General features: G+C 32.2%; 3 protein-coding genes across 3 annotated transcripts; 1 reads left to right on the forward strand and 2 right to left on the reverse strand.

Annotated features, from left to right (window-relative positions):
- The first annotated feature begins 1,159 nt into the window (after positions 1-1,159).
- Positions 1,160-15,769, forward strand: LOC146937483 (flavonoid 3',5'-hydroxylase 2-like). Its single transcript, XM_085751779.1, has 2 exons — positions 1,160-2,154; positions 14,595-15,769. The coding sequence occupies exons 1-2, from the start codon at positions 1,240-1,242 to the stop codon at positions 15,225-15,227; spliced, it is 1,548 nt and encodes a 515-aa protein (XP_085607905.1). The 5' UTR covers positions 1,160-1,239; the 3' UTR covers positions 15,228-15,769.
- LOC146937484 (uncharacterized) lies at positions 2,870-9,586 on the reverse strand. Its single transcript, XM_085751780.1, has 5 exons — positions 8,877-9,586; positions 7,640-7,844; positions 7,290-7,401; positions 6,945-7,133; positions 2,870-6,828 (listed from the first exon to the last, which is right to left on the reverse strand). Exons 2-5 carry the CDS (start codon positions 7,831-7,833, stop codon positions 6,592-6,594), a joined length of 732 nt encoding a protein of 243 aa, XP_085607906.1. The 5' UTR covers positions 7,834-7,844; positions 8,877-9,586; the 3' UTR covers positions 2,870-6,591.
- LOC146937485 (replication protein A 70 kDa DNA-binding subunit C-like) lies at positions 9,741-13,637 on the reverse strand. Its single transcript, XM_085751778.1, has 9 exons — positions 12,501-13,637; positions 12,120-12,387; positions 11,876-11,972; positions 11,650-11,771; positions 11,437-11,521; positions 10,938-11,343; positions 10,584-10,772; positions 10,326-10,475; positions 9,741-10,208 (listed from the first exon to the last, which is right to left on the reverse strand). Exons 1-9 carry the CDS (start codon positions 12,786-12,788, stop codon positions 9,993-9,995), a joined length of 1,821 nt encoding a protein of 606 aa, XP_085607904.1. The 5' UTR covers positions 12,789-13,637; the 3' UTR covers positions 9,741-9,992.
- Positions 15,770-16,883: the final 1,114 nt, after the last annotated feature.

A 16,883-nucleotide genomic window follows, 5' to 3' on the forward strand; every position in this document is an offset into this window, starting at 1 on the left:
ACCAAAAACATATTTAACCCTATATAATTTGCCATTGAAAAGAAAACTCTTAAGCCAAACTTCTTTTTCTAACCAAAATAAAATAATTAGAGAAGTATTGGGATGAAGAACATTTAGATATATACTTTACTGTCTCATATTCAAAATTAGGTACTTCTTTTATAGCCATTATTATCTGCCCATAAAATAAATATTTTACTATTTTATTTTTAAAAAGCCTAAATGATGAAATATTAAAACGAAACAATCAAACTTGTCAAAAAAAAAAAAAACTACAATGAGTGTTAAGACCAAAAAGAAAAGTCTACAAATATAGAATAAAAAAAACACCAAAACAATAGTGACACCAAACCAAAAAGAAATATTGAAAATCTAATGATTTAACTCAAGTGGTTAATAAACTCCCCTAAAAACCAATGGTTCAATATATCTAAGTTATATTTTCATATTCAAAATTAGGTACTTCTTTTATAGCCATTATTATCTGCCCATAAAATAAATATTTTACTATTTTATTTTTAAAAAGCCTAAATGATGAAATATTAAAACGAAACAATCAAACTTGTCAAAAAAAAAAAACTACAATGAGTGTTAAGACCAAAAAGAAAAGTCTACAAATATAGAATAAAAAAAAACACCAAAACAATAGTGACACCAAACCAAAAAGAAATATTGAAAATCTAATGATTTAACTCAAGTGGTTAATAAACTCCCCTAAAAACCAATGGTTCAATATATCTAAGTTATATTTTTGGTGAACAATTCTTTGTCAAAATTTACTTATCTCTCGATCAAACAACGGATTACTAAGATTTTCCATAAGAATCAGAGGGTTAACACAGAAACAAAATTGACAAAAAAATGAACATTAATAAAAATATAATAAATATTAAATATGTAATAGAAAAATAATTTACGATTTATTAACGTAAAATAAAATAAAAAACAAAAAAAATATTAGACAAGGTCGATAATGATATATCTAAAATAAATCCTTAAAAAAAAAGATATATCTAAAATAAAATAAAATTAAATAGTCAATGATGTTTTTGAAAAGCAAATATAATGAAAGACAAATGAGGAGAAAATTTCACTCAATAGAAAAAAGTGATGTGACCCCAACCAAACCGAATGGAACTATAAATAGTTGCACCCTAGCTACTACAATCGCATTCCACGATCTCTTGAATCATCACCAATTCAATTACAAGATTATTCATAAGCAAAAAAAGCTTCACAATGGTGATCACCCTATACCAAACGTTCCTTTACAAGGAACTTTCCATTTCCTTTTTCATTTTCTTGATAACCCATTTATTCTTCAGAACTTTTCTCCTAAAAAACAATCACAAAAAACTTCCACCCGGGCCAAAAGGTTATCCAATTTTAGGTGCACTCCCACTAATGGGAACCATGCCTCATCTCACACTCTTCAAAATGTCACAAAAATATGGACCCGTAATGTACCTAAAAATGGGATCACACAACATGGTTGTAGCCTCAACACCTTCTTCAGCCAAAGCATTTCTTAAAACACTTGACCAAAATTTTTCCAATAGGCCGCCCAACGCTGGCGCGACACACCTAGCTTATGATTCACAAGACATGGTTTTCGCGGACTATGGATCTAGGTGGAAATTACTTAGAAAACTAAGTAACTTGCACATGCTCGGTGGAAAAGCTCTTGAAGATTGGTCGAAAATTAGAAGGGACGAAATGGGACACATGATTCGTACAATGTATGATTGTAGCAAGAAAGATGAATCCATTGTTGTGTCTGAGATGTTAACATATGCTATGGCTAATATGATAGGTCAAGTTATATTAAGTCGTCGTGTGTTTGAGACAAAAGGTTATGAATCGAATGAATTTAAGGATATGGTTGTTGAGCTCATGACTACTGCTGGTTATTTTAATATTGGTGATTTTATACCAATTCTTGCTTGGTTGGATCTTCAAGGCATTGAACGAGGGATGAAGCGCTTACACAAAAAGTTTGATGCTTTGTTGACAAAGATGATTGAGGAACATGTGGCTTCTAGTCAAAAAAGTCATAGGGTTAAGCCTGATTTCTTAGACAGACTCATTGCTCAAAGTAAGGAAGATTCTGATGGGGAGAAATTATCACTCACTAACATCAAGGCATTACTCTTGGTACGTATAATTAGCCCTAACTATCTCACTTCTAAATTCTTTTATACTCTTTTTATTTGAGAGGAAATTCTTTGTTACCTTGTTATTTGAAAATACATAAACTATATAAAATTTTAACGGATTGTCAAAGAAAATGAGGGACAAATATTTATAGTTATAGTCTCTAATACATAGCAACAAAAATAGATATAAGATGCCTTAAAAAAATAGATTTATGATATTTTATGATATTTCTAATTATGTCATATTTGAGTTAGATTATTGTCCAATTTTTAGTAATTTGTTATATGATTTATGATATTTTAGGAATAAAAAAACCTTATTTTTTATTTATTAGAGCTAATTTATCATATTACAAAGATTGAAATAAATAAATTGTTATCTGTCTACCACAAGTCAAACCCTTATTGAGCCTTAAATCAATGTATAATATGTTCAACATCGAGTCGAGTTTGGATTACCTTACATATATATGCACTAGTTCTATTATAGAATGGGAAAAAAAAACTATATGTTATTTTTTTAGTAATAATATTTGAAACATTTAGGTATTAAATGTAGACAAATTTTTCAACCAAAATTTAAATTTTAGTTTGTTGCATTATGAGAGTATATCTCTTTTTAGATCTAACATGCGTTCGTATAAATAATAATAAAATGTTTGTTACATGTTGAGATTCAATAAAATTTGCACCAAGGATTTAGGCAAAAGAAATTTGTTTTTTTTTTTTTTTTGTGATTAGTCAAAACAAATTTGTTAAAATGTATTAAATTAATATTGGATTGGATGTGTATATTCGTATTTTACGCTACTAGCTCCTAAAGAATTTGATTAGATTTATTTCTTAATCTATATACAAGGTCATATTCATATAATTACTTTTAGATAAATCCAATGTGTAGAATTGTTGATGTTGGACAAATTTTGAGACACTTAGTTAACATAGGAGTGTGTATGTTTTTTTGTGTTTGAAATTTTTCCAATGTGTATAATTGACTCCTATCTTGACACTGCAATCCATTATTAAAATTAGCTCCATCTATATATAAATCCTTATTAAAATCTGCGTGCAATATTTTCGTCCTAGAATCTGAACTAATGTTAAATGTTGGAAAACTAGTGACCTAACCCGTGCGTCGCACGGTTTAAAATACTCATTTGGTTGACTATAAATTAATCTCATCACCGCATCATCCAACTATTAATTCTTAAGATATTAATATTCACACAGCAAAAATAATCTAAAATTAAAGTACTTTCTCCAAAAATAAAATATAGTCCAAATTCAAGCCATGTACCTCACGCACATGTGCAAAGCAAACCCAAGAACAAACAGCAGATTTCGAAGGATTCGGCAAGAAAATTAATTGTTACAAAGATGATTGGGATGAAAATAAAATCAGCAAAATACAATAAAATATAACCAAAATAGACTTCAAATTGCATAAAAAAAAAATAAACCACCAAACGTTTGAGACGAAGTTAAAAGCAAGCATTACAATACTTCAAAACAGCGCGGACCAGCCCAGCAAATTTTACAGTAAATTAAGAATCACTGATCTTCCTTTTGTTAGTGTAAAAAATAATGTCAATTAGGTTCAAAGATTAGCTACAACTACTATATTAATTGGCTTCAAGTGATTAATGAGTTCAACCAAATGATGAATTGTTTGGGGAACCTGAGTTTGATTCTTGGATGAAATAATTCTTGGGCAAACTATACTTACCTCACGATCGAACTCCAAATTACCAGTATGCATGCCAATGAGGCGAGGTGGGGACATATTTTACCTTCCCCGTCCCCGTCCCCGTCCCCGTCCCCAATTCCCATATATTTACCTATCACCGTACTCATACCCAACGGGGATGAGAAATTGAATCTCGTCCCCGTCTCCGACGGGTTCCGGTATCTCATCCCTGTACCCAAAGTGAATGATTTTTTTTAATACAAAAAGAAGTTTTCTCCAGCCTCTAGGGAAATGTTGTACTACAGAAAAGAGAGACCGAGGGTGTGACATGTGGAAAAGGAAGATCGAAAACTCGAGTGTGTCCAGACACACTGACATTTTTACTGATTGAGTGAAATGGTTTAGGATTTGAGTTTTTATTTATATAAAAAAGAGTAATATAGTAATTTTTAACATCCGAATGACGGGTTTGGGTATGGGTTCCAGGTGAATATATATCCATGTAACATGTCCCGTACCTATGTTTTGGAATCAAGGAAAAGCCAAACCCAATCAAAGCGGGAAAACCCGTCCAATCGGAGTGTGTTTACGCGGGTACCCACAAGTATGGGTTTTGGTGCAATGCCTAATTACCAGGATCCATTCTCCTAAAAACCAGATGGTTAACACACAAAAAAAGGCCACGTCAAATAATAGTTTGGAGGTTAAGTATCAAGCCACATCTCAATTCAACATAACTTTTGGCGTATTACAACATATATCAAAAATACGATAATACAAATAACTATAATTAAAGAGTCAGGATTCACACAAGGTTTAAGTAAAAAGACTTATACTAAAGCTCAACCGAATTGTTTCTTATATTTATTTTATCAAATAGAGAGGATCTTAACCCGATTAATTGGGCCTCATCACTATTTTTTTAAACTATTATAATCAACTTTAATTCATGGTTCTTGATTTTGTGTCTACCTTTGAAACTTTTAACTATAATGTAAGGTGTTTTGTCTTGTAAAAGAAGTAAGGTGTTATGATTTACTCCCTCTGTTTCAAAATGAGTGTCACTTCAGCTAAAAAAATTTCTTTCAAAATGAATGTCACTTTACATTTTCAATACAACTTTAATTTTTTCTTCCAACTTTTCCCTCACACAATTTTCAATGCAACTTTAATTTTGTCTTTTTCTTATAAAGTAAGGGCATTTTAGTAGAAGCGTTATATCCAATGATTATTTCATTTCATTTCTTAATCTGTGTGCCAAAGCCTAAAGCGACACTCATTTTGAAACGGAGGGAGTATTTGCAAGACTAAAACCGAAGCCCCGATACGGATACGGGTGCAGGTACGATACGATACGGGTATGCAGATACGCTAATTTTTTTATATTTAGGGAACGATACGGTTAAGATACGTTAACAAAAATTTATAGTAAAACTTATATGTATATAAAATACTTGAAGAAAATCATCACCGATTACTCTTCATTATTGTATTATTATAAAAATTACAATATTTTAAATATAATACATGTGATTAAAATAATTTTTTAAAGTTTTCAGATGTTGGGATATCGAGAGAAACATCTTTCAAAGAGCTCAACACAAATTTTATCTAATGTTGATTAAATGAATCACATCTCTCGCTACGTTCATCCACAAGAAGTATAATTTTAAGTGTTTCGTCGTGAAACAATTATATTGATGCATATCTAAAATTGAATCATATACATCTATAATGAATTTTTACAACATTGTCTCACTTTTTTACCCTTCATCTTTTCCTAGGATACGTATTGTGAAGTATCTTAGAAGTATCTTTGTGTATTTATGGAGCATCACATAAATATCCGATAAAATATTTATTAAAAATTAAAATAATTAATTACGATACTTCGTGGATACGTATCCACGAATATCCACGCAATATCGGTATCCGATACATCCAATACGGGTACATCTCCGTTTTGGAGTATTCGGACTTTATAGACTAAAAACTAAACAATTTTTTTGAAAGAAAACAAAAAGACGGGTATAGACAAAAAAATTAAAAAGAAAGAAAAAATAATGTTTTTTTTGAGTTAAAAGAAAAAATAATGTTTATTTTTCAACATTCACCCATTTCTCCCTTTGCAAATTTCTAATAAAAATGAAAATCACCTATTAGTTGTTTTTTGTCTGAAAAAAAAAATTCAGTTCATTTTCTAGTTTATGGAAATGAAAAGGAAAAACATAAACTCACTCCTCTTCTCCCTGCTTCAAACCCTAGCCGCCCATAATCTCTGTGGTCTCCCCTTTGTCGCTCTAAAGCCTATGCTAACATTTTTATTTCACGGCCTGGGCACCGTCACCGGTGATCACCGTCGCCGGTAATTCAGCATGGACATCCAAAAAAACTAATTGTAAAAACAACTATCCATCTATAGCAATCCTCACTGTATCTCTAGCAATGTCTACACCATGAAGCATGCAAGCTTAATAGACAACAAACAAAAGGCATCTTATATAGATAGCAAACATTACCACTTAAGGGGATAACAACAACAAAAACTGATCCCATATACAGATGTCCATGGAATAGAATCCAATGATGGATTGAATCCCCCATTCTTATTCTATTCCAACAACCAAAAAGAACATCTGCGGGGATACAGAAGAAAAAAAGAGACACTACATCAAAATATTTTAAAATTTTCACTATACAAATTCTAAACCATCTCTACAGAAATAACCAAAGTTCAATGACCAGCAGCTAGTCAGAAACGAACTGAGCCAGCTTCAGCTTCTTCCCATCCCCTGCAACACAATCCTCATCTTCCACACAAGAAAACCCCCTTTTGGAACTTTTGCTGCAAAGTACCTCATCCTTCAAAGAGCTTGCCAGCATGCTTTTAACCTCGCTTATTTCACCATCGACATTAAACTCATCCTTAACACAACCAGGATTTTCTACCTTCAAAGATGGAATCAGCTCACTGGAGGATGAAACCTAGACAAAAATACATAGCACATAATTAAAAACAAAATAATCACAATGAATAAAATTTTCAAACCAATGTAAAATCTGTTGACACGGTTCAAATTCAAACACAAAGACAGCCATACATTTGATGAAAGATAAGGATAGATGTGCTCAAAGAATGCATCAACAAAATCTGAATCATGCCTCATATCAACAACAGAGAATGAAATCTCATCCTTTGACCGAAGGACCTCGTCCTTCTCCACTTTAAAGACAACAACATCACCAAGCTTGAGGTTAACATTGTGAGGATAAATTGAGGAACATTCAGCCTAAAGAACAAAAGAAAGCACCGTCTCAAAAGCCACAAAAAACCAACGCGCACACACCAGGAAGAAAACAAAGAGCCGGGAGAAAAAACAAACTACAAAATATTCTGGCCAGAAAAAAAACAGAAACAATACAACAAAGCAGAAGAATATATTTACCATTTCTGCCAATAAACGACACGTTTCAGGGACAAGAGTCTTGACCTTTTCATCAAACAAAGAAAGGACAACTCGATCAGAATCATCTTCGACATTTATCTTGAGTCGATACCTTAAAATAAATAAATACATTTGCAAAATAATGAACATCAAATAATCAAATAAATTGAACAATTTGATATAGATGCGACAAAAAACCAAAGCTTCGAAAAAACATGACTAAATTAGACTATGAATATATATTTAACCCAAAAAACTCCTACAAAGAACACACTCATCACAAATAAACAACAATAATAAATAATGACAACATGAATCATGCTTGAGTAAAAGAATATAACCAATAATACCTAGGTATCATCTTTCCAGCAGAATCAGACAACCACATGTCCACACCCTCATAAATTCCATCGTAACATGCAGGCACAATAAATACACCATCATTATCACATTCAACCAGCTCAGACAAATTCTTAACAACACAAGAACCAATAAATTGGTCAACCCCAATGTTAGCTGCAAGTTCATTCCTCTCCAAATCCATTTCAGCCAAATCTTGAAAATTAACAACATAATTTAATTCAATAGATTGAACATCAATTACGAAATTAAAATAAAAATAAACAAACAAACTACGGCAGCCACATATCTCTTAAAGAAACTATATTACCCACACAAATATGCATACAAAGAAACATGATAAAATGTAGGCACATACCTAAACTTTTAACAAAAATGACCAAGACTCTCTGTTACAGTTATACAATAACATGTAGGGGATATATATAGAAAAAGCACAAATAAGAGAAAGATACATTGTCTAAAATTTGAAAATTTAACTTTGGGTGGGAAACTTTCACAAGCCCTTCAAAATAAATTAAAATAAGAAACCACCTATGCTCACCTATTAAAAAAAGACGGTTAAAAAAATCATCAGCCTACAAATATATCCTGGTTAGTACACTCATCAACCAATAACATATCTTGGTTAAAACAATCAAAATTAGATTTTATGCATTTTAACCATGAATAAAGGCTAAATATTAGATAATAGATCAATAACTCTAGCATATAATAGACCAGAGGTAGTCTGAAGATGTGACCAACAAAGACATCAACACCTATATAATTTTAGTCACTAAAAAAACCACCTAAGTTTTCCTATATAATTTTAATCACCAAAAAAAAAACAGAATATTCTACCCCAATTTATTAGAGATGCATGCGGTCAGTTTTTAATTTTTTTTCTTCTAAAATCACAATGAAAGAAAAAAACAGTACTAATTTAACGGAGCAGAAAATCGTCGATAAAATTCGTATACAAAACAGAGCCAATACAAATATTAATTATACATTTCTTTAAACTATTTAGCCCAACTTGTCAAAAAAAAAAAATACCATAAAATGAATCCCAGCAAAACTATGGAGCAAAATAACACCGCCATCAACGAAAAACTATCCAAATAAAACAAAAAGGAAAATGCTCAATATTCACCAAAACTAAAATATGATAAAAGAAAATAATAACCAACCCCACAAAACAAAAAATAAAAAAACTAAATAAAATTAGAAAAGTAAACCTTATACCATCATCTTGCTGCAGGAATCAGATCAACAAAACCAAACGATGATAATCCTCTTCTACACAAACTATCTCTCTCATTACAAAACACATCAGATGGAATTATAATTCTGGTGTCATCGCAAACAATGAAAGAGATAGTTGGTGTAGAGGGTGATTGACCAGCGAACACCATCAAACTCCACCCTCAAAATTTCCTCCGGCTTCAATTAAATTAAATCAACACAGTCAAGGTCACACACAACACAGAGAGATAGATGAAATTGAAACAAAATTAAAACAAAACGATCAAGAACGACACCTATATGAAAGGGGATTGTATATCGCAAGGAAGAACCAGACAGAGAAGCAGCAACCAAGCAGGAAAAGAAGGTAGATCGGGTTTATATAGAGACCTGGCGTGCGTGCAAAGCCATTCACAGTGATATTTAGTAATTTTGGAAATACACCATATCACCTTTACCCTGTTAGGTAGCCAGTAGTTTATTATTTAATTGGTGCATCACTCTCAATGTCAAGGAAATGACAATGCAAAAAAAAAAAAAGAGAGAGAGAATGAAAAGTACTTTAATATTAGATAAGACAACACGGAAGAAGACAAAAACAACACAAAAGAAGAAGCGAAAAGTATTTCCTGGGACATCAAGGAAAGCACAAATAACAAAACTCTTAGTCATTTTTTATCATGTCTATAACAAAGTCTTGGTAATTAAGTTTATAAAAAAAATCTTAGTCATTATCTTAACATTCTCAGTCGTTATGCCTACAACCAATAACCATAACCAATTAAATACAAAAGTGATGGCCAATGTTTTTCTTAATTAACAATTACCACAGAAGCTTCAAATTCAGCATAAAACACAACAAACTTTAATAAATTGATAAGGCCGCATTAGACATAATTATCACCAACATTACAAAGGTTCCATTGCAATACACACAATGCTTCTAACATTAATAAATCAGGCAATTAAGATTCCTGATACAAAATAACTGGATAATTTGATACTTAATCAAATCCCAAATACAAAACATGAGAATAGACAAAAACATATTTTACATATTCAAAAAGGCAGCCTTCCAAACATCAAAAAAGGATGCCAACTTCTTCATCCAATGAATCACTCCCTCTCCATCTTAACAGCCTTCAAAGGCCGATCCATGTTCAAATCATCCACACCTTCAAACACTTCAGACAAATTCTTCTTAACTGAAGTAGATCCTCTTGCCCTCTTCCTAGCATTCTTGACAGCAAATGGGGCAGACAGGGGAGCTTCCACAACAGTAGGAGCCGACTGAACAACCTCCACATGGCTCTCCACCAAGCTAGAAGAGTCCTACGCGATACAAAAAACCAGATAGACGTTGCATCAGATAGCAAATAAATTTTTCACTATACAGAACAAAAAGACTCATTATTCAAATATATTTATTGTTCTAAAAACACCACTAACATCTGTTGTCAAAGGCGTATCAGCAGTTATGTTAGGAGAGGGTGGGGTGACAACAGCACCAGCAACAAACCCAGCAGTCTCGGAAACCAACTCTTCATCACCCTTGGAGACATCGCCAACAGGTTCTCCAGAGGCAGAATGCAACACAGACTATATGATTTAAAGGAGGAAAACAAAACACACCATGAATAAAACATTGTTGTCCCTCATAATACTATCTGAAAGTTTAAGCAAAACAGACAGGCACAAGATACATACCTTCTCAGGAGTGTACTCAAATCCAATAGCCTCAAATGACTTGATTATATTAGAATCATCACAAACCCTCTTCACTCTAAAACTTGTCTCAAAGGAAGATGACACATAAACTTTCCTCTCAACCTTGAACAACAATTTCTTACCAATAAGACCCTCAATCTGAGGGGGATATCCATCACCATTCTCAACCTAGATACACAAAATGACCAATAATTAATTGTGAACCAAATATTCCAACACCATGCATAAACAAAGACAACAAACAGAGTATGTCTCTTGCAAAACATGAGATAAACATCAAAAAGAGATTAAATACTTTGCCCATTAAGCGGGAGCAAGCCCGAACAAACTAACCTTTGACTGGGTAACCAACTCTGCACAGCTTATTCCAATAAGGTAGTGAACATCAGTATCAAACAACATAAACAGAGCCTCTGAATCTCCTTCACTGACATTCATGGTGACTCTATACCTAGGAGTAACCTGATAAACATGCTTGTCGCAACCCGAACAATAATATCTTCCAGAATCAGGTGTCACCTTTCGGTTACACTTGCAAGCAAAATAGCAAAACTCTCCACCAACCTCCAAACCACGAATGGCAGCAAGGACAACAAAAACACCATCCTCCACACATTCCTTCAGTCCAGCCACAGTCTTTCTAGGATGCAATTTCAAAAAATCATCCTCCTTTGAAATTCTAGCCCTAGGTTGAATGAGAGCAACCTGATGGGTGCACTCACTTCCATGAACAGCAATCCTAATCAATAAAAAAACATGTCATCTTTCACCCTAGACCAACACAATGGATCATATGCAACAAACAAAATCATATAATCAACTTAGAACTCACCCATTTTTGAACTCAGCAACCTCAGGAATCTCTGGATTAATTAAAATCCTAGTAGTATTCATAACATTTTGAATAGATGCATTCTCTAAAGATGAAATTTAAGAAATCAGACAACAATATCAAATCTAAAACACAACACAAAAAAATATATATAATACAATCAAATACAGATTATACAGATTATCAAGAACATGACATGGGATGAGCACATACCCCTAAAAACCTTAATCTTTGCAAACTGAACAACAATCACAGGCATCCCTGCTCCAGCACTCTCCATCAATTTCTTCATGATATCCACGTACTCACCAAACAACGCACAATCAAACTTGCCACTGAAAATTAAACCATTCAAAACAAAAAACACAAACAATAAATCAGCATGAATATCATAACCATGTCAGTACAAAGTCCTCAATAAATTTTAAAGTTTGTCAACCTGTCATCCATAATCTCAACAATAAGCATCCTAGTGATCTTGCCATCCCTGAGGTACTCCCTCTCAGCAGACATCCCACTAACCAAGCCAATCACATCTAAATTTGGAACAAATCAAGAAAAAACACATAAAAACACTAACCATAACTATATCTACAACCACAACAGAAACATTATATTTTTGAAATAAGTAATAACACAAACATATACAACAGGAATAACAACAACAAAATCAACCAAGATACCTCTCAGATAAACTGATTCAGACTTATGGGCCTTCACATCATCACATTTGATAAGGGAAAGACCAAATCGACTTATAGAGGGAGCTTCACACTTTTGAACCTTGGTTCTCATGAGGAAGAGAAGTTTGTATTCATGAGAGGTAGTCCGGTAGGATCCAGACACTGGAGCAACTGCAAAATAACACAACTTGTAGCAATCACCTTCAACCAACTTTCCTTGAAACATGTAAATCAACTGTTTTCTGATAGAAGCGTGAATCTTATCTCCCTGAACAAATAAGAAGATAAAAATCAACTAACAACAATGCATACCAAAAAACAAACACGGTTAATCACAAAGAGTGAAACAAAAAGAAAACACAGACTGCAAAGAAGAACAACCTTATCATCAACCAGAACCATTTCAATGGAATTGGGCTGCTCAGGATTAAGAAACGAAGGAACATTCCAAATCCTAACAACCCTCACTTTGATCCTCCAGTTTTCCTTCTCAGACTTGATGTCACACACAGAATCAAAAGAGGAACTCATGGTATTCTCTATGAACAGAAAAATCAAGAAGAATAACTGCTGACTACAACCGATACTACAAAGGAAATAACCAGTATTTATAGCCAGAATTCTCTGCAATCTAAACCCCACATTAACAAAGAGACCCAGCCCCCACATTAAATTAAATTTAAATTAATTTAAATTAAATTAAATACAACAACGACGGAAAAGAGAGTACGACAAAGTAATTCACATCATCTTCTCTCCTATAAAATTTAGACATGACAAGATAAAATACTATGAGATCTTTTAGATTTATTAGATTCACATAAGAAAGGGAGAAATTGAACCAAGGCCGAAAGTGCAATCTCCAAGAAATCATCATCACAAGCTAAAATACTATGAAATCTTCTCTCCCTTCTACCTAGTAGCCGCCTGAAATTAACCTACGAACAGCAGGACATTAATAAGCCTACATTAGATGGCCGCTGAAGAGGTTCACTGGGCCAGTCCCTACTAAAAATCTGAAAGAGTATTTTAATCAGGTTTATTTGTAAGCTCTTGGTTAATGCTCCACAGTGTGAAATTTTTAAGAGTAAAGATAGGTGTTTTGATGATGGATAGGAATGCAATAATAGTAGGACCCCTCCACCAAATACTGGAGGTTGAATCCCCACTCCTACAAGAACCCAAAATGAGATACTTGAAAATGATACAAACTAAGAGTTAAGAGGATCTGTACTCACAAACTACAAGTACAAAGCAAAGTAGGATAAAGTGCAAATCAATATTAACATCAAAGACATATCCTCGTCAAAAAAATCCAAGACTAGTGACATTAAATTTGTTAAGCCTATAAATTAATGTCCAGCCTGAACATGTCGATGTAGTAATTAATGATATAAACATAATTGAACCACCGATTATTAATGGACTTGGACCACTTATTATTAATGGACTTAATTATTACTCCCTACGTCCAAAATTGTAAAAAAAATAATATCAAAGCACACTTATTAAGAAAAATTAAAATATAAGAATTTGAAATATAGTTTGTGTTTTTATTTTTTTAATAAGTTTTATAGGAAGATTTAAAATCAATTTTCATTGGCTATTGGTTATGGAGAAAATGGAAGAGATGGAAAATTGAATGTAATTTGTATTTAACTTCATTAGAATAAACAAATTTTTTTTATTGAAAAAGATAGTTTTCTAAAAAAACAAGATTAAATAGGACAATAGTTTGTCTTTTTTACTTACATTTTGAGACAAAGAAAGTGAGTTTTTTTTTTTTTTTTAAATTTTGGGACGGATGAAGTATATGCCTAAACGAGCATAATAAAAAGAAAGACACTGAATTATTTGTTTAGGGAGCCACAAAATTATTTAATCTATAGACTATTTAAAAAATTAATAAAAATTTGGTAAAAAAAAAAAATTAATAAAAATAAAAACGCATTGGACCACCAATATATTAGCAGAAATAAAATAAAATATTGGACCACCTAGAATTTTGTAGTTCGTTACTAAAAAAATAATAATAATTTAGTAGTTCGTCTTAGGGAAGAAAGTTACTAATTTTTTTGTTTTTCACACAAGATCAAAATTACTAGTTTCTTTTTTAGAGGATCAAAATTACTAGTTAGCTAGCATAATAAGTATAATTTTTTTTTTACTTTTTAGTATAATAAAAAAATATTTTTTTCCTCACCCACAACCAAATTTTGTTTTTTATTTTTTTACATATTTTTAATGTAATTAGATTTTGTTCTAATTCTAACCAATAATAACATTTTACAGAGGATCAAAATTTCTAGTTAACAAGCTTAATAAGTATAAATAAAATAAAAAATCTTCTTCAAAAAAGTATAATAAAAAAATAATTTTTTCACACCCACAACCAAATTTTGTTTTTTATATTTTTAGTGTAATTAGATTTTGTTCTAATTCTAACCAATAATAACATTTTACTCTTGTGTATAGAATCTATTTACCGCAGGAACCGATACATCGTCAAGTATCATAGAGTGGGCACTAGCAGAAATGTTGAAGAATCCCAAAATCATGAAAAGAGTTCATGAAGAAATGGACCAAGTCATAGGTAAACAACGACGGCTCCAAGAATCAGACATTCAAAAGCTTCCATATTTACAAGCAATTTGCAAAGAGACATATAGAAAACACCCATCAACACCACTAAACTTGCCACGTGTTTCATTAGAACCATGCCAAGTAAATGGCTATTACATCCCAAAAAACACTAGGTTAAGTGTGAACATTTGGGCCATAGGAAGAGACCCTATTGTGTGGGAGAATCCATTGGAGTTTAATCCAGATAGGTTTTTGAGTGGTAAAAATGCTAAAATTGATCCACGTGGAAATGATTTTGAGTTGATTCCTTTTGGTGCTGGGAGAAGAATTTGTGCTGGGACAAGAATGGGGATTGTACTTGTTCAATACATTTTGGGCGCTTTGGTTCATTCATTTGATTGGAAGTTACCAAATGGTGTTGTGGACTTGAACATGGATGAGTCATTTGGGCTTGCCTTGCAGAAAAAAGTTCCTCTTGCTGCTATTGTTAGCCCAAGATTGTCTCCATCTGCTTACATTCTTTAAGTTGGGAAAATTGTTCACACGTGTTTAAAATGAAACACACCAATAAATGACCAAAATACCCCTCGACAGTTAACTGCCATCGATTTCAGTATTCCTCGACAGTTAAGTGCCGCCGAGTTTTTGAAATCCTCGGCAGTTAACTGCCGATGCGCTGTTCCATCAGATTATAACTGTCAGTTTTTGATCATTTACTGGTGTGTTTCAGCTTAAACACATGTGTGAAGAGCAAATTTCTTAAGTTGGTCATTGCGATCACTAGCTACATTCAAGCATTTTGTCTATTGTGTGTCTTTGTTTTTGTTTTTGTTTTGTTTGGGGTGAAAATGTGTTTGTGCATCTTTTGGGTACTATATTGTCAGGGGCGTAGCCCTTCATATGGGAGGGGTAGCCTTGGCTACCACAAAAAAAATATTATTCTTGAAGTGGTCGGTATGTATTTATATTGAGCTACCCCAAATAATAAACATTGAGCTACCCCAAATAAATTTAGTTGTAAAAATTAGCATAAATAATAAAGTATTACAATTACTACAGGATTGATATATTTATTTGTATTGGTTTGATACTTCAGGTCTCAATAACAACAATAGAGAAACCTTTTTCAACAATAAAAATTATCAAGACAATAACCATAGACAAATTAAATGGACAATGAGTTTCTTGCAAATAACCTATTTATTTACATTTGAAAAGACATTATTAATCTATTATTAAACATACAATTATTGATGAAATTGGGTTCTCGAAACGCATTTTGCCCAACGTTTCTAAATAGCGATTTTTATGTTAAGTTCCTAAGATTTGTTAATTTTAGTCCTTAATTTCTTGTTAGATATTAAATTCAAGACTAAAACCACTTTTTTTTTTTTTTTTTTGTAAAATTTTAAAAAACTGAGACAAAATTGGATAATTTTTTAAGGACTAAACCTTAAAACTTATAATTTATGGGACTAAAAATATATTTTATCCTTAAATTTAATATATTTGTTTAAAAAAAAAAATTCTTCTTTATAGTTGGCCCCTGCATAAATTTTTTGCGAGCTTCGCCGCTGTATATTGTGCGTGTTTGTATTAATAATAAAAAGGCTAAGTAACTTTTTTAATTAGTCCATGTATTCTACTATTTTTTATATAACATCCATGTAACTCATTTAGTGGTGTGGTTGTCTCACTTCTCAAATGGTGATCTTTTTGTGAAGCAGACTTCCCAGTGTTTGTTAATCAGACGACCTTGATTTGGCGCCATTGTATTCCTCCATCACAATCTTTTATTTTTTTAGACTTATGCTGTTATGACGGTAAAATTCCTACATATAATGACTTAAGAATTAGGGGGTGCACAGAGGTTTCTATCTGTGTTCTATGCATGACAAGTTTTGAATATTCATCCTATCTTTTTCTCACTTGCTCGTTTACCTTGAAGGTCTGTTTGGTAAGACCAACAAACATGTATGTCCCAAAAAGTTCTGTTTTATAAACATCATATTATCAAGAGTTTATAGCGTATTTAAGGAGCTTATAACTTATTTTACATATGCTATTTCAATTTGTTTTTAATTTCTATGTGAGAATTGATTTAATCTTTTTGTGTGAAACTGAGCATTTTTTCTTGAAAAAAATCATCACTTCTCTGTTCAGTAATTTCTTTATATGTGT

The sequence above is a fragment of the Medicago sativa genome, chromosome 3 (assembly GCF_051527215.1).
Source record: "Medicago sativa cultivar Bolivia chromosome 3, Bolivia_mono, whole genome shotgun sequence".
In the NCBI taxonomy this organism is placed as follows: Eukaryota; Viridiplantae; Streptophyta; class Magnoliopsida; order Fabales; family Fabaceae; genus Medicago; species Medicago sativa.

What these genes read in the sequence shown, in the direction of transcription:
- LOC146937484 (XM_085751780.1), bottom strand. Translation starts at nt 7,833, where the DNA reads ATGGATTTGGAGAGGAATGAACTTGCAGCTAACATTGGGGTTGACCAA. An exon ending in GCTGGAAAGATGATACCTAG is followed by an intron (nt 7,402 to 7,639) that starts GTATTATTGGTT and finishes ATTTATTTTAAG; the next exon opens with GTATCGACTCAAGATAAATG. An exon ending in GTCGTTTATTGGCAGAAATG is followed by an intron (nt 7,134 to 7,289) that starts GTAAATATATTC and finishes TTTGTTCTTTAG; the next exon opens with GCTGAATGTTCCTCAATTTA.
- LOC146937485 (XM_085751778.1), bottom strand. Translation starts at nt 12,788, where the DNA reads ATGTGGGGGCTGGGTCTCTTTGTTAATGTGGGGTTTAGATTGCAGAGA. An exon ending in AGTTGGTTACCCAGTCAAAG is followed by an intron (nt 10,773 to 10,937) that starts GTTAGTTTGTTC and finishes TTGTGTATCTAG; the next exon opens with GTTGAGAATGGTGATGGATA. An exon ending in ATACGCCTTTGACAACAGAT is followed by an intron (nt 10,209 to 10,325) that starts GTTAGTGGTGTT and finishes TGTATCGCGTAG; the next exon opens with GACTCTTCTAGCTTGGTGGA.
- LOC146937483 (XM_085751779.1), top strand. Translation starts at nt 1,240, where the DNA reads ATGGTGATCACCCTATACCAAACGTTCCTTTACAAGGAACTTTCCATT. An exon ending in ACATCAAGGCATTACTCTTG is followed by an intron (nt 2,155 to 14,594) that starts GTACGTATAATT and finishes TCTTGTGTATAG; the next exon opens with AATCTATTTACCGCAGGAAC.